Source organism: Dromiciops gliroides, chromosome 3 (genome assembly GCF_019393635.1).
Source record: "Dromiciops gliroides isolate mDroGli1 chromosome 3, mDroGli1.pri, whole genome shotgun sequence".
NCBI lineage: Eukaryota > Metazoa > Chordata > Mammalia > Microbiotheria > Microbiotheriidae > Dromiciops > Dromiciops gliroides.
The window spans coordinates 387,982,138-387,997,092 of NC_057863.1; the positions used below are offsets into that span (position 1 = coordinate 387,982,138).

Genomic DNA, 14,955 nt, shown 5'->3' on the forward strand with positions numbered 1-14,955 from the left:
CAGTAAAAAAAAGTCTTATGAAAAATTCAGAAAGTACTTTTTGTTTTGCTTTTGACAAATCGCATGCATGAAAAGCAGTTGAGTGGATTCAACTTGGGCACTCAGAAGGACTGACCACAAACCACTACTTCAAGAAAACAGGAAGTCTTAGTCCATGAGGAAATGTGGTAGAAAGACCCTAGAACTGGAAGTTTAGAAAACTGGGGTCCTGTCCTGCCTCTGCAGATGACTAGCCCTAGCTATGTGACCTCAGACACATCATTCCACATCTCTCCTGTCCTCTAATTTCTCAGCTGCCAGGGAAGTTAACACCCCATGCCCTACCTACTTCTCCCAGGCATAGTGCAAGGATCCAATGAAGCAACAAATGTAGCATTTGGATAGAAGTACTTTGAAACATTAAAAAGTACTAGCCAGGGGAGCAGCTAGGTGGCGCAGTGGATAAAGCACTGGCCCTGGATTCAGGAGTAACCGGGTTCAAATCCAGCCTCAGACACTTGACACTTACCAGCTGTGTGACCCTGGGGAAGTCATTTAACCCCCATTGCCCCGCCAAAAAAAAAAAAAAATTCCAGTCAATGTAAATTGTTTCTTTTCATAATACAAAATTCTCAAGGAATTCCATGACTCCTATAATGGGGCACTGTGGAAGCAGAGTCACCTAAGCCCTCTTAGTTGTCTTTGCAAACAGGGGTATGAGGAGAAGGCAGATATGGAATCTTAATAAAGGTAGCATAGGCCCTCGGGCCACTAAAATTGGGGGAGGGAGGCCACTGACAGTGCTTCTACTCCAGCATCCAGAAACTACTGAGTTTAGCACCTAGTTAAAAGACTGAAAAGTTAAAATAGTGGTTCTTCATGATGAAATGCTGTTCACCTCCACGGAAAGAACTGATGGCATCTGAATGCAGATTGAAGCCCATTATTTTTCACTTTCTTTATTTTTTCCCATGGTTTCTGTTTGTTTAGGGTTTGTGTCTTCTTTCAAAACATAACTAATATGGAAATGTTTTGCGTGATTATACAGGGTGGGCCAAAAGTCACAAATATTTAATAACTGTTATTTTTTGTTTTTAATTTACAATACCATAGCCTCATATATAGTATATATAGGGAATGAATTTACATTACATGTGAAAAATCAAATCTCATAAATGGTGAAAAATAAAAAATAATTTCTAAAAAGTTATTAAAACATCAGATCCCTTTGTGACTTTTGGCCCACCCTGTATGTGTATAGCTTATAACAAATTGCTTATTGTCTCAGGGAGGGGAGAGGGAAGGAAGAGAATTTGGAACTCAGAATTTTAAAAAATGAATGTTAAAAATATTTTTGACATGTAATTGGGAAGAAATAAAATATTATTAAAATAAAAGCTAGGCCTCATCATAATATATAAATAAATGATGAAAAAATTGTTTTTACATCTAATTGGAAAAATAAAATAACTTTTTTTTTTAAGCAACTGGTTTAATGAGATGATTTCCACATACTACATGAAGTTCATAAAGGTCACAATTCAGTGAAGTACAAAACATTAAATTACAAACAGCAACAGAGGTGGGCAGTGCCCTCCCCTCTCACACCCTCGATGGCGGGGCTGGGCCAGGCGCTAGTAACCAGGCCCCTCTTTCCATGTACAAAAGAATTACTCTGATTGATATTAAATTGTACTGAAAACCAATGGACTAAAAAGCCAATACTATTCTATGTAGAGGATGAGTCCTTCAAAGCAGGAAGGGGAAGAGAGCAGAGGGAGGGAAAGGCTCTGTTGCTGCAGCCCACATATCATTCTCGCTGCTCCATTTTGACTTTGGGTGGCCTCAGGAAGGTCCGGTTTTTCTTCTCCTTTTTCCCCTTTGTGTTTGCCTGGAAATTTCGCCAACTGTCCACACGACCATCTCTACTTTCCTTTCGTGCATTTCTTTAGCTTCTCTCTCTTTCTTCTTGATCTCCAATTCAGCAAAAAGCTTCACTGTCTGTAAATTGCTTGTTTGAACAATTAGGGGTCATCCTCTTCCACATTTGTAGGTTTCCCCTCTTTCTTTAGCTGTTTCTTTCGCTCTCTCACGGTGTGCTCCACGTACTCTTTTCCTGCTTGAACGATGTCCAGGGCCCTCTTCTTCTGCTCCTGATCCAGGAGCAGCTTGTAGGCTTTGTCAACAGCTTCGAAAGCCTTCTGTGCTCTTTCTGCGTCATCTTGGTTCTTGTCAGGATGCACCAATATGGATAACTGCCTGAACCGCTTCTTGATTTCTTCATCTGTCACTTCAGGGTCTATCTGGAGAACCTCAAATGGGTTCAAGTTAAAATAAGATGATCCAGGCCGGGTCAGTCTTTCAATCTGATTTTTTGACGTTAAAACAGAATCTCTTTTTTCTATTTGTTTCACCTCGCTGTAGAAGGTCATAAACGCTTCTTCGGTGCTGCCGCCGCAGCCCAAGGCCCCACTTTCCCCCGAAGCCGCCATTTTCCCCCAATAACTTTTTAAAAAGAAGAAAAGATAGCGGTCCTTTCTCTCTACCCCTAATCTGCTCCTTAAGCCCTGTACCCTTGGTAAGCAGCTTCCCAACATTGATCTCATCCTGTCCTAGGGTCTCTGTTTCCCCCACACCCCATCCGTGGTGGAGCATGTGTCCTATGGTTTTCCCCTCACCCCAAATACTGAATTTGTTATTAAAAGTTAATTTAAGTGTGGGATGAGATTAGGATGGAACACTATTGTGCTATAAGAAATGATGCTATCAGAAGGACTTATGAAAAATACAATCCATTTACAGAGAAAGAACTGATGGTAGCTGAATACTGACTGAAGTATATATTTTTTTTGTTCTTTCTAAATTTTTTGTCTGTTTTCTTTCACAACTTGACTAATGTGGAAATGTTTTGCATGACTGTACATGTATAACATATTAAATTGCTTGAGTTCTTAAGGGGGTGGGGAGGGAGGGAAGAAGAGAATCTGGAACACAAAGTTTTAAAAATTGATGTGAAAATTTCTTTATACATGTAACTTGGAGAAAAATTCTAAATAAATAAATTTAAAATAAAAATGCAAAAAGTTAATTTAAGAGCATATTTCATGCTACTTGCCCTGGATGCCAAACATTCTAGTCAGGATTCTGGGTAGATGCTTTGGGCCCACTTCTGTTTGAGTGATATAGAGAATACTGATCAGGGAAAAATCTGTCTTTCCAACCTAAATATATTCTGGGGGATACTTAGGATTATAGAGTCCTAAATCTAGAGCTAGAAGAGACCATAAAGATTTTTTAGTCCATACCTCATTTTACAGATGAAGAAACTGAGGCTCAAAGGCATATAGGTAGTGAATGGAAAAGTCACAATTTGAACTCATGTCCTTTGACTACAAATCTTGCAGTCTTTCCACTATACCATGATTACTTCCCACCAGGAAATGTCAAAAGCTAGATTTCAACATTATGATTCTGACATTAATAAGACTCTCCAGAATTCCAAGTTATCTGCCAAATATGTTAGCACCAACTCCTATCATTCTACTTCTACTCCCACTCACTGGTTCTGTTACTGCAGACATGAAGAGTACTACCCGGTACCTCCCTGCTCTGTCAACTCAGTTACAGAATATTATGAAGTACATGAAAAACAATTGTGCTCCATCCATACAAAGAATTTTACATACATCATCTTTCTGATCCTTATAACATCTCCCTGAAGTAGGAGGGGATTCTTTGTCCTTCATTTATAAGTGGAAAACTAGATGGATAATTTGCCCAATGTCATACAGCGAATCCAAGATTCAGTCCCAGTTCTTATTGCTTACAGCTCAGTGCCCAATGCAGTGAGCTAGCCACCAAATCAAGCCACATCCTGGGAATTCTCATGGAAACTCTTGCCTGTCACTGTGCTGTTGTTTTTCTCTAAAGCTTGAGTGCTTTTCTTTTTTCAAGTAGATATACTTGCATTTCAAAAATATTTTAATACAAAACCTGGCATTGTTGGCATACAGTATTAACTAATACGTATATCATTACAAGTCCAGTAAATCAAGCAATATTTAATGCAAGAGGCAGTGTTGGATGGTGGATAAAGCGAAAGTCTTGGAGCAAGAAAGACCTCAGTTCAAGACCTGACAAAACTGTGTAACCAAGGGCAAATCACTTAATTTTTCAATGTCTTAAGTAACTATGTGATTCATATGAGTTGTTGGGGTATATAGACCTTATTAAAGAGCTGTAAAGTTGATGTTTTTAAGCTGAGGGTCTATGAATTTGGTTTTTAAAACAGAATGTCTTTTTGGTAACATTTTCAACATAATTGGTTTCCTTTGTAATTCTATGGATTTTTCTTTGTGCATTTAAGAAAGGGTCCCCAAACTGCGGAAGAGATCCATCTCTCTCTCTCTCTCTCTCTCAAACACACATACACACACATACACATTGAGAACCCCTTTTCTAAGAGGAAATAGGTCTTTCTCTTTCAGTTTAAGATTCACATTTTTTGAAAATTACCTGAAATGAGCCAAGTGCTAACTCAAAAAACACCTGTATCTCCATGGTAGGGCTGCTGGTATCCTCAAGGCAAAAAGTAAATGCAAAGACGATATAGTGTATACCGAAGAGGGGGATCAGCAGAAGGGTGGATTTGGCCAGCCGCCTGTAAATGGACGTTGAAGGACATGAGAATAAGATGTGAGCTCCAGGCTGACCTCTTCAAGGTCCTGATCAAATCCCACCTAGTCCAAGAGGCCTTCCTTGAGTGTGTGTATGAATGTGTGTGTGTGTGTGTGTGTGTGTGTGTGATAAGTAGTTTTGATGATGAAATAGTCTGTAAACTTTTCTTTTAAAGACTATAAGCTTTTTTGAGGATGGGATCATGACCTTGATTTCCCTCTTATCCCCTCATAGCACCTAGCACAGAACTGGGATCAGAGTGGATGCCCATCAATTAGCATTAAGTCTTTGACAACAAGGGCTCCACTTACTTGTAATGGCTCATGTCATTTCCTCTCATTTCTGGGGTTTTGAGCTTTTTCATTAGAATCCTTAGAATATTCACAAAAAGGATGAAGTTAACCTGTAAAGGCAAAGGAAGATAAGTGGCAAAGGTCAGTGAGGACACTCAGATGTCAGTCCTCTACTGTCTCTCTTACAGCTAGTCTATCCTTCTTCTTCTTCTTCTTCTTCTTCTTCTTCTTCTTCTTCTTCTTCTTCTTCTTCTTCTTCTTCTTCTTCTTCTTTGGCAGGGCTATGGGGGTTAAGTGACTTGCCCAGGGTCATACAGCTAATAAATGTCAAGTGTCTGAGGCCAGATTTGAACTCAGGTCCTCCTGAATCTAGGGCCAATGCTTTATCCACTGTGCCACCTAGCTGCCCCCTAGTCTATCCTTCTTACCCCTACAAAGGTAGTATGGGATAATAGATTGAGTTTCAGAAAGACCTGAGTTGAAATCCTGCCTCTGATATTTATGTACTAGTTGAATGACCATAGGCAAATCAAAAGGTCATAGATTTAGAACTGGAAGAAAACTTAGAAGCCATCAAGTCCAACTCCTTCATTTTACAGATCTGGAAACTGAGGCACAAAGTCGTTGGGGTTTTTTAAGGGCCTTGCTCAAGGTCATATAGCTAGAGTGTCCGAAGCAGGATTTACATTCAGGTCCTCTTATCTATAAGTCTAGCACTGGATCCCACTACATCACACTGCCTAAGTTTTTCCCATTTGTAAGATGTTCCTTTGACCTTTCCTCTACAATTACCAGCAAGAAAATCTAAAAGAAAATTGTGTGTTTATTCTAGAGATAGGAGAGCAGAGTAGGGGTGGGTAGAGGAAGAGTAAAAAAAGATATTGGATTTGGAATCAAGGAAGCCTGAGTTCAAATCCTGGCCCCATCACTTATTATTTGTGTGACTTTGGACAATGTGTTTGATTTTGCTGGGCCTTAATTTCCCCACCTTTAAAATAAGTGGGTTGGACTAGACAAATACTAAGGCTCATCTCTAAACTCTAACACCAGAGCTAAAACTATGATATGAAATGTTGGAAGCCCGTACCCTCCTTGTCCTGAGACAACTGAGTGAGGGGAATTCAGGGTAAAGAAAAGGTGGTCATAGTGATGGGAAGGGGGTGTTTGAGTATCCTGCCCTGGAGTATGAAAGACAACAGGCCTGGGAACTAGTCAAGGGCTTAAACATGTCTGTCTCAAGGTTCTTCCTACCCTTTTCACTGTAGGCTTAATGAGTCTATAATTTACCACAAATTATCAGCAAGTGCCAATAAAATGCAGGACATCCCAAAAATCTTAGCACAGCTTTCAACTCGCAAAGCTGAAGCTATTTAAAAATAGCTTAAACACTTAAATCTTAAGCTATTTAAACACGGTAAGTTACTAAAGCTTAGAACTGCACTAAGACTTTTGGGACACCCTGTATGGCAATCATTACTTACTAATATTTATACAGGAAGGAAAGAAACAATCATTTATTAGGCATCTACTATGTGCCAGGCACTATGTGAAGCACTTTTACGATTATTATCTCAGCCGATCCTCACAACAACCCAGTGGGGTAGGTGCTATTATCATCCTATTTTACAGATGAAGAAGCTGAAGCAAACAGTGGCTAAGTATCTTGCCCAGGGTCACACAGCTAGGAAGTGTCTGAGGTTGAATTTGACCTCAGGTCTTCCTGACTCCAACTCCAGCACTCTATCCACTGTTATCTATTTAGTGGTCTCTAAATACAGAGATGATATAGTACAGGACAGCTACATGTCACAGTGGATAGAGCAGCAAGCCTGGAGTCAGGACGTTGTGAGTTCAAATCTGGTCTCAGACACTTCCTAGTTGTATGACCCTAGGCAAGTCATTTAACCCTATTTGCCTCAGTTTCCTCATCTGTAAAATGAGCTGGAGAAGGAAGTGGCAAACCACTCCAGGGTCTTTGCCAAGAAAACCCCAAATGGGATCACAGGGAGTCAGACATAACTAAAACAACAACATAGTCCATTAAGGTCCACAAACCACTCCATTATGAGAAGATTGTGAAGTAGGTACAAGAGAATCAGTATGACTCAGGAGATAGTGCACCAGGATCTAGAGTCAGAAAGATACAAATTCAACTTCTTCCTCAGACAATTGTTACTTGTGTGCCCATAGGCAAATCCTCTAACTTTCAATGCCTCAGTTTCTTCATCAGTAAAATGGAAACACTAATAGTATTTTCACCTTACAGCATTGTTGTGAGACCACAACAGATAATGTATGTAAAATACTTCGTGAGGCTTAAAGTGATATACAAATAGGAACTATCATCATCATTCTTATAATTAATATTATTCCCATTTTATAGATGAGAAAACTGAAGCTTATATGGATTCATACAACTAATAGAACATCCTAAGCTAGTATTAAATCTGTTTAGGATTAGGGCTCAGAATAGGGTCTCCTGACATTAGGTCCAGTGCTCTTTCTACCTCATCAGCATTTAAGGGCTAAAGAGACTTCAGGTAAAGAAGCAGAATTCATCAGGGCAGGCCTCTGACTCTAAGCCCAGAAGTCTTTCTCCTGTCCCACCCATACCTACCCTGCCCTACCATTTTTTATTTTATTTTATTTTTTTTGCGGGGCAATGGGGGTTAAGTGACTTGCCCAGGGTCACACAGCTAGTAAGTGTTAAGTATCTGAGGCTGGATTTGAACTCAGGTCCTCCTGAATTCAGGGCCAGCGCTTTAACCACTGCGCCATCTAGCTGCCCCCCCCCCCCCCCCCCCCCCGCCCTACCATTTTAAGGTAAATAATAGCTAGATTTATAAAGCACTTCAAGGTTACAAAGAGCTTAACAAATATTTATCCATCTCAGGAATAAACACACAATCCTCTTGTAAGTTTTCTAAGAAGGTTTTTTTTTGTTTGTATTTCTGCTGGTAATTGTAGAGGAAAAGAGAAGGGAAAGTTACAACATTGCAAGATATCTTTTAAAAGATAACCCGATCTTCCACCAGAAAACCAGACAGAACTAGTCTTAGCTTCCCAAAGACATTCACATTGTCCTCTTTAATCTTAGTTCTTCCATGAGTCAGCCTGGCCAAGGTTTTTGATGATGGAGGGGCCCCCTTCATGGGGTTCACTCCTCCTTGTATAGAGGAAATTGTTTCCTCCTGAATCAAGTCCCCTCTTTTGTTTGTGCCCAGGCAAGCAAAAAAACACTCTCCTTCCCCTCTACCTCTTAGCCTCTCCGGTTTCCTTGAAAATTCTGTTTAGATACCCCTCTCCCTCCATATTCAAGTACCATGTTTTTATTTTGAATATACTTATTTTATCTATATATATGTTTAGGTGTATGTGCTGCCATCGAATATAAATTTTTTGAGGGCAGGGACTGGGTCATTTGTATCTGTGTGCCCCAGTGACTAGCACATAATAGCCATTTCATTAATGTTTGATGATTAATTGATACTTCTGTCTTCAGGAACTACAAAGATTATATCTATTCCTTCTTCCATATGAAAATCTTTCAAATCTTTAATGATGGATATCATGACTCTAAGTCTTCTCTGTTCCAGGCTAAACATACCCTGGTTCCTTATGACATGGTTTTCGGATTCCTCATTATTCCTAGTGTCTTTTCTCTGGATAGACTGCAGGTCACCAATGAGCCTATAAAGAGGTGGTATCAAGCGTTGCTTGGAATACTATTATGGGGGCAGCTAGGTGGCACAGTGGATAGAGCACCGGCCCTGGAGTCAGGAGGACCTGAGTTCAAATCTGGCCTCAGACACTTGACACTTACTAGCTGTGTGACCCTGGGCAAGTCACTTAACCCCAATTGCCCCACCAAAAAAAATAAAAAAGGGAATACTATTATGAAGCCTAATCCTGTTATACTTCATCTGGCCCCCAATACAAACCCTCCCTTTGTTCCCTTAGGCCCCCTGAACCTTACTTCGCAACACTCAATATGTGTCTTGACTAGACCATAACCATCCCGAGTAAGAATAATCCCTCTTCCACACAATGGTCCTCTAAGCACTGAACCCCATTTCAGTCAGCCTGGGCAACTTGGTGGATTTACCCCAGTATCCTGCCTGGGCCACTTCATCCAAGAGCCAGACTCCAGGGAGGAGGGCAACTCACCAGGATGGAGACAATCACGGGCCCCCGAATGATCCACCAGATGGATGGGTTGGCATTAATGTCCCAGCACCTAAAGGAAACACACAGTTCAGGCCAGTGTAGGTTGTTGTTACTGTATTCATTGTCAGCCTAAAACAGGGGAGGAAAGAATAGGTTTCATAGAATCATAGATCTAGAATTGGAAGGTGTCTGGACGTGGATTAGAGAGCATCTAATCCAACCCCCTCATTGTACAGCAGAGGGAACTGAAAACCAGGGAAGCCATGGTGGCTAGAGCCAGGACTCAAGCTCAGATCCTAGCACAGAAGCAAGAAAGGGAAGGAGGAAGGAAAGAGGCATTTATTAAGAACCTACTATATTCCAGTAACTCTGCTAAGCACTTTACAAATATCTCATTTGATCTTCACAACAACCCTGAGGGAGGCACTATTATATGTCCACTTTACAGTTGAGGAAACTGAGGCAGATAGAAGTCAAGTGACTTGTCCAGGGTTACCCAGCTGGTTAATATCTGAGGCTGGATTTTTTTTTGGCATGGCAATGAGGGTTAAGTGAGTTGTCCAGGGTCACACAGCTAGTAAATGTTAAGTGTTTGAGGCAGGATTTGAACTCAGGTCCTCCTGAATCCAGGGCTGGTGCTTTGTCCACTGAACCACCTAGCTGTCCCAAAATATTTTTTTTCTTTTTCTTTCTGAGGCTGGATCTGAACTCAGGTCTTCCTGATTCCAGCCCTGGTATTCTAGTCACTGGACTATCTAATGACAAGTTCATCAATCTTTCCTTTACACCATGCTATTTCTCCCAAATGGCTCCTCAAATATAGAACATTTCTGTAGCCCTGAGGCTTCTCAAAGCCGTCTGAGCTTGGAAGCTATGGAATCAGCCTGGCAGTACCCCAAATGTTAATCTACTCAGCTTGTTCTTGTGGGTACTGGGAGCTTTCCAGCTGAAGAAACTAGAAGTTAGGGTTGAAAGGTAGGCAGCATAGCCAAGGGGAAGAGAAGATGATTTGGAGATAGGAAGATCTGGATTCAAGTTCCATCTCTGACACAAGCAATTGTTTAATTTTTCTCAGCTTCTCTTTCCTTATCTGTAAAATGGGGATAATAATTACACCCTGCCTCACAGGGGTGTCATGAGGATCCAATAAGATACACAATCATCCTTTTTTATTATACCATATCATGGAAATGCTTGTTTTATTCCATAAACCTAAAAAAAAATAAATGAGTGAAAGACAAAATGAAAAAGATGTGTCAGGGGCCTTGACCTTGGCCTGTCTGACCTCAGCTGGTGCAGGAACTTCTTGGCAGTAACTTTCCCCTGCTCCCTGAACCAGGGAAGATTCTGTCAGGCCCCAAGAACCAGGCTCAGTCACAGCGCTTAATGGGGCCCAGGAAAACCATTCACAGCTGACTGCATTTCAGTGATGGGGACAGACTCAAGATTTCTCCTTAGCAGGTGCACTTAAACTTTCTAATCATACAGCCCCCTGTACTCCCATCTCCCCTCGCCTTGCCACATTCCCAGACTGCCTCACATTCCCGCCCCACCCCCCTCACCCCATCAACATCCCCCAAAGAGTCCAAGGTTGGTCATTCAGTCACTGCCACTAACAAATAACTGTGCCAACTGCGATCTCCCTCGTGGCATCACAAGAATCTTAAAAGCCTAGATGGGGAGGGGGGGATGCAGAGGGAGGACTCAGTAGAAGATGGGAGAAAACAAGCCTTTAGTTTACTAAAACCATAGTCAAGCAAACTATTTGTTAGAAGGGGCTTTTCTTTTTCCTTCTTCCATTGGGTGGGAGGGAGAGAAAATAAATATTTGTTAATTGAAAAATAAAATGGAATTAAGAAGAGAAAATCATTGAATGACTATTTGAAGTTCTGCAACCCTGATTTCCCTCTGGTATCACAGCCTATTTGAAAGATCAGGTAAGAAGGGAGATAATTGAAAAGAGCCCAGAAATTGAAGGAAGGTGGTCCTGCCCATTCATAGAACTCTGTGATGTTAAGGGGTCCCCTGAACTTGTCTTTTTGAGTTGCCATCTTTTCCAAATGAACTTGGTTTTCCCATACATCGTGATTGCCTGTTCACAGTCACTACCTCCAAACAAGCATTTGGAGTATCACAACTCAGGTTTCCAAGGACATATTGGAGTCCTCCTATCTATCTTCTACCATCCTCTTCCCTTATCCCTCCACTCCAGTTTGAGAAATACGACTCTCCTTTGAAGCACCCACAAAGCCTCTTTTCTGAATGCCAAAGCTTTGAGTTGTAGCCAGCAGGATCCCTCTGCCTCTTTTTTGAAACATGGCTGATAGCTTACCCATTGTTTTCCATAAAGTGCCGAGTGATTGCCCATGGTATAACAAAAACTGCTGGGAAACCTGGGAGTTAAAAAAACAAAAAAACAAAACTCATTTCTCAATGTGTCCACTGTGAACAAATTGATCAGTACCCCCATGTGCATGTGCGATTTTGTATTTGTCTCCATAGTAAACCCCTTTGCATCTTCTTATGAACTCAAAGCAAATTATTTCATAGATTATTGGGCTGTCCCAACAGTTTAACTGGAGAGGGTTTGAGGGATCTACCCTTCCATGATAGCTTTACTAGGGCCGGGAGTTCTTTCAGAATCTGAGCCACTCTTGGGAGGATCCCTAGTGCCTGTACATACTAAGCACTTAATAAATGTTTATTAAGTGGTTGATAGATGCTTGATGAAGGGAAGAAGTTAGGAGCCCCTTGGACAGTGAGGATTTCTCTACCAGGGTGGATAAAGGTGAGTGTTTAACAGTCTAGGGAGCTGGGGCAGCTAGGTGGCGCAGTGGATAGAGCACTGGCCCTGGAGTCAGGAGTACCTGAGTTCAAATCCGGCCTCAGACACTTAACACTTACTAGCTGTGTGACCCTGGGCAAGTCACTTAACCCCAATTGCCTCACTAAAACAAAACAAAACAACAGTCTAGGGAGCTAAGGCTTTTGAGTCAGAGCTTGATGCTATCAAGGCCAAAGTTATTGACTACATATATATATTTATTATGATTTTTATAATATATATTTATAAATATTACAATAGGACACGAAACTGTAAAGAGTCTTAGAGCCCATTTAGTCCAATGTCCTCACTTTATAACTAGGTAAAACTGAGGCTAGCCCTTTTAAGTGATTTTTCCCAAGGTCACACAGGGAGTAAATAGCAAAGCCAGGATTCAAACCCAAATCTTTGGAATCCAAATCCAGCATTCTTCCCACTATACAAAACTAACTCCCTTGGGTTTGACCCCCATAGGGACCACAAAACTTTGTATGGATCATAGATCCTGAGTTGGAAGGGATTGAATTCCATATAGGTCAAGCTCTTTCTTCATTTTATAATTGAGGAAACTGAGGCCCCGGAAGGTTACAACTTGCCTAAGTTCATTGTGGTAATAAGCCTCAAAGGTGGCATTTAAACCAAAGGCCTCTGACTTCAGAGCCAGCTCTTTCCACCACAACAGGATGCTTTTCTGTGGTCACAGATGGATTATGCTCTCCACATCCCTCCTGTTCCTGCCCCCATAAACTCCCACTACCAGTTCTGGATAGCTCGTCTGGATAGGAATCCATGGGTTTGGGGAAAGATAATTGTACATATTGGCACAACTTCTTCCCCATGCATAAAAAACAACTGAATATCAGCACTAATGACTATGAGTGATGGGGTAATTGGTTGTACTACTTTGGGACTTCTCTGACTTACTTCTCTACCAGTGCCCATGCAGATGAACTTCACTCCACCCCTTTTCAGCTTCCTATTGCTTTTTCTCTTACCTCACTAGATTATAAGCTTCTTGAGAGTAGACACTGTCTTTCTTTTTTCCTATTTGTATCCCTTGGGTCTAGCACAATGCCTGGAACATAGTGGGTGCTTAATAACTGTTTGCTGAATTGGGTAGAATTTATCACAACAATATTAATCCCTTGGATTAGTTTAGTGCTTTATATTTTTGAAGCATATTTGCATTTCATGTGCATAATTTCATTGCTGTTCAGTCATGTCTTCACCCCATTTGGGTTTTTCTTGGCAAAGATACTGGAGTGCTTTGTCATTTCCTTCTCCAGATCATTTTACAGATGAGGAAACTGAGGTAAAAACAGTTAAGTGACTTGCACATGGTCACACAGCTAATTGATTTGAACTCAGAAAGATGAGACTTCCTGACTCCAAGCCCAGCACTCTTTTATGGACCACCCAGCTGTCCGTAATTCTGTATGTTACTCTAACAACAAGGTGAGGCAAGTAGGCCTTTGTTTTTTTTTTTGCATGTTGTCTCTCCCAATGAGAATCTAAGCTCCTTGAAGGCAGGGACTATCACTCCTGTCTTCAGTGCTAAGCATAGTGTCTGGCACATAGTAGGCACTTAATAAATACTTGTTGACTGGCTGATTATATCATTACTTCTTTCCTCCATGTATGCTACATTTCAAACAACCTAGATTCCTTGCCCTCCCTATACACGACTCACATTTTTCTGCCTGCAAAACTTTGCTTGCATGATTTCATATTTCCTGGATTGCTTTACTCTTCTTTGGATTTCTCTACTCTTTGGATATTGAATTTCTCCTGGTCCTTTAAAGTTCAATTCAAATGCCACCTTTTCCATGAAGCCTTCTCTGACTCTTCCAAGTCAGTAATAACCATCCCTACTTCAAACCTTACAGAGCACTTTGTCTCTCCCTTATTTATTTATCATGCATTATTTATTTTAATTTTTTTCGACGGGGCAATGGGGGTTAAGTGACTTGCCCAGGGTCACACAGCTAGAAAGTGTCAAGTGTCTAAGGCCACATTTGAACTCAGGTCCTCCTGAATCCAAGGCCAGTGCGCCACCTAGCTGCCCCTCATTTATCATGCATTATTTTGCATTGTTGTTATTTGTGAATGTGTCTATTTCCCTACTAGAGTATAACAGCTTGAAGGAAGGGACAATGTCCTAGCTAAACTTTGTATCTCTTCCAGTATCTAGTAAAGTGTTTTTCACACATGAGATGTTAATAAACATTCATTGAATTTAGAACTTCATTAGAATTTAGATGAAAATTTTACATGGAAGAACAGAGTGATACACATTTGAGGTGTTCAGTTGGAACTGGCTTTAATGTCAAGAGGAAGAGTCAAAGAATTTCTGAGCCTTAGACCTTAGAGATCACCAAGTCCAATCTCCTCCTTTTACAGATGGGGAAACTGAGGGCCACAGACATTCATTGGCTTCCTAAGGTCACATAGGTAGTTAGTAGCACAGCTGAGACTAGAACCGGATCTCCTGATTTCTAGTCCAATGCTGTTTTTATTAAACCACCTAGCTGACATTTTTTTAAAATAGGGAGGGGCGGCTAGGTGGCGCAGTGGATAAAGCACCAGCCCTGGAGTCAGGAGTACCTGAGTTCAAATCCGGCCTCAGACACTTAACACTTACTAGCTGTGTGACCCTGGGCAAGTCACTTAACCCCAATTGCCTCACTAAAAACAAAAACAAACAAACAAACAAAAATAGGGAAACGTACCCCATCCAAAGATGATAAAGTATTGGAGAACCTTCTTTTCTGAGAAAAAGGAGATGACCAGAAGGGTATGCAGATAGAGGCCTTCTACCAGCAGCCAGCTGTAATTGGACAAGATGCAGTACTGAAAGAACACCATGATGGTTTTACAGCCAACCTGAGGAGACAGAAAGACAAGTGAGCCACTACCAAGGGAAGGAAGCCATGGAGGAGAGACTGGTACAGAGATGAAGCAGGGCACTAGGGCACAGCTCTAGGTGGAGCCTGGGTCTCTGCTGGACCTCATCTA

General features: G+C 41.2%; 1 protein-coding gene and 1 pseudogene across 1 annotated transcript in view; both read right to left on the reverse strand.

Moving 5' to 3' along the window:
• SCTR (secretin receptor) overlaps positions 1-14,955 on the reverse strand; it is a 92,775-nt gene that overhangs the window by 5,153 nt on the left and 72,667 nt on the right. The window contains exons 7-11 of the mRNA XM_043995166.1: positions 14,670-14,823; positions 11,449-11,509; positions 9,117-9,186; positions 4,968-5,059; positions 4,495-4,639 (exon numbers count right to left, since the gene is read on the reverse strand). Coding sequence (XP_043851101.1) covers positions 4,495-4,639; positions 4,968-5,059; positions 9,117-9,186; positions 11,449-11,509; positions 14,670-14,823 — 522 coding nt within the window. The remainder of the gene's footprint in view (positions 1-4,494; positions 4,640-4,967; positions 5,060-9,116; positions 9,187-11,448; positions 11,510-14,669; positions 14,824-14,955) is intronic.
• Positions 1,781-2,472, reverse strand: LOC122749016 (annotated as a pseudogene).